General features: G+C 46.8%; 1 protein-coding gene across 1 annotated transcript in view; it reads right to left on the bottom strand.

The window, feature by feature from the left end:
• TMPRSS9 (transmembrane protease, serine 9) overlaps positions 1-1942 on the bottom strand; it is a 49152-nt gene that overhangs the window by 29136 nt on the left and 18074 nt on the right. The window contains exon 4 of the mRNA XM_011964118.1: positions 1286-1399. Coding sequence (XP_011819508.1) covers positions 1286-1399 — 114 coding nt within the window. The remainder of the gene's footprint in view (positions 1-1285; positions 1400-1942) is intronic.

Raw genomic sequence — 1942 nt, 5'->3', positions numbered from 1 at the left:
AACCAGCATGTTACGGTTGGTGGGGAGGGAACCATAAATGTCCTGTGCGTCAAGGTCAAGGTGACTAATCTTTTTTTTTTTTTTTTTTTTTTTTTGAGACGGATTCTTGTTCTGTCACCCAGGCTGGAGTGCAGTGGCGTAATCTCGGCTCACTGCAAGCTCTGCCTCCTGGGTTCACATCATTCTCCTGCCTCAGCCTCCCGAGTAGCTGGGACTACAGGCACACACCACTACTCCTGTAATTTTTGTTGTAGTTTTTAGTAGAGACAGGGTTTCACCGTGTTAGCTAGGATGGTCTCGATCTCCTGACCTCATGATCCACCGGCCTCGGCCTCCCAAAGTGCTGGGATCACAGGCATGAGCCACCGTGCCTGGCCGGCTTTTATTTTATATAGCTTTTTAGTCAATTTCTTGATTCATTTTATTTTATTCTTTCAGCTTCTCTCCTTCTGTTTGGATATTGATTTGTTTTAGATAGACAATGATTTCAAATGAATTAAGCTTTTCCTCTTCCTTCCCAATACTTAAACTGCTGTCCTTACCTTATTGCATGGGCTAGCATTGCTAGAAAAATGTTGGCTACTCTTCCAGCATTTTATTTTATTTATTTTTGAGACAGGGTCTCACTCTGTTATCCAGGCTGGACAGTGCAGTAGTGCAATCATAGCTTACCGCAGGCTCAATCTCCTGGGTTCAAGCGATCCTTCCACCTCAGCCTCCTGAGTAGCTGGGACCACAGGCACACACCACCACACTGGCTAATTTTTTTCTTTTTTTATTTTTAGTAGAGATGAGGGTCTCACTATGTTGTCCAGGCTGGTCTCAAACTCCTGGCCTCAAGTGATCCTCCTGCCTTGGCCTCCAAAAGTGCTGGAATTACAGGTGTGAGCCACCATGCCCAGCTAATCTCTTCCAGCATTTTAATTGTCTCTTTCCATTGCTCAAATCCCTGTGGCCACATCCCACTACTTACAGGACAGAGCTCCAGTTCCTGGTATTCAAGACTTCCCAGGCTTTGGCCAGAACCTCTGTTTTCAGCCTGATTATCTTCTCGCTCCTCTCCCCAGGCTTCTCCCCATCACACACCTGTGCTTTTCCTTTTCTCTGCTGTTTGCTCACATTTCTCCCCATACCATGGGTGCCCCTTTCTGTTCTCTGTCCAGCCCCCATAAATGCCAGGCCTGTGTGCCCAAGTGACGTAAGCACAGTGACCAGAGACCAGAGCCAGCAGCTGACCCTGGAAAAGGGAAAGGGCCCAGAGACCAGGCCGGACAGGCAGACTGACCACAGTGCACCTCATCTGACCCATCGGAGCAGTCCTCCTGGTCGTCACACTCCGGGTTCACCTTGGTCACACACTGGCTGTTCTGGCAGGAAAAGGAGTTCCCTGGACAGCGGCCTGAGGACAGAAAAGAATGGACTTTCTGACCTCATGCTACATCTCCTGGTTGCAGTAAGGCACCACTCTACACTCAGTACCCCCAGGGTACGGAAACACGGAAACTCTCTCTCTCCTTTTTTTTCCTTTTCTTTTGTTTTTGTTTTTGAGATAGGTCTAGCTCTGTCACCCAAGCTGGAGTGCAGTGGTGCGATCACAGCTCACTGCAGCCTCTAACTCCAGGTTCAAGCAATCCTCCCACCTCAGCCTCCTGAGTAGTTGGGACCACAGGTGCATGCCACCAGGCCAGACTATTTATTTTATTTTATTTTATTTTAATTATTTTTTGAGATGTAGTTTCACTCTGTTGCCCAGGCTGGAGTGCAGTGGCGTGATCTCAGTTCACCACAGCCTCTGTCTCCTGGGTTCAAGTGATCCTCTTTCCTCAGCCTCCCAAGTAGCTGAAAGTACAGGCAATATGCCACTATGCCCAGCTAATTTTTATTACTTTTTAAAAATAATTTTAAAAATTATTTTTGGCTTTTAATTTTTTTTTTTTTTTTT

This window comes from Colobus angolensis, unplaced genomic scaffold (genome assembly GCF_000951035.1).
Source record: "Colobus angolensis palliatus isolate OR3802 unplaced genomic scaffold, Cang.pa_1.0 Scaffold64, whole genome shotgun sequence".
NCBI classification, from domain to species: domain Eukaryota; kingdom Metazoa; phylum Chordata; class Mammalia; order Primates; family Cercopithecidae; genus Colobus; species Colobus angolensis.
The sequence above is the reverse complement of the archived record's forward strand: the minus strand, read 5'-3'. Positions and strand labels throughout refer to the sequence as shown.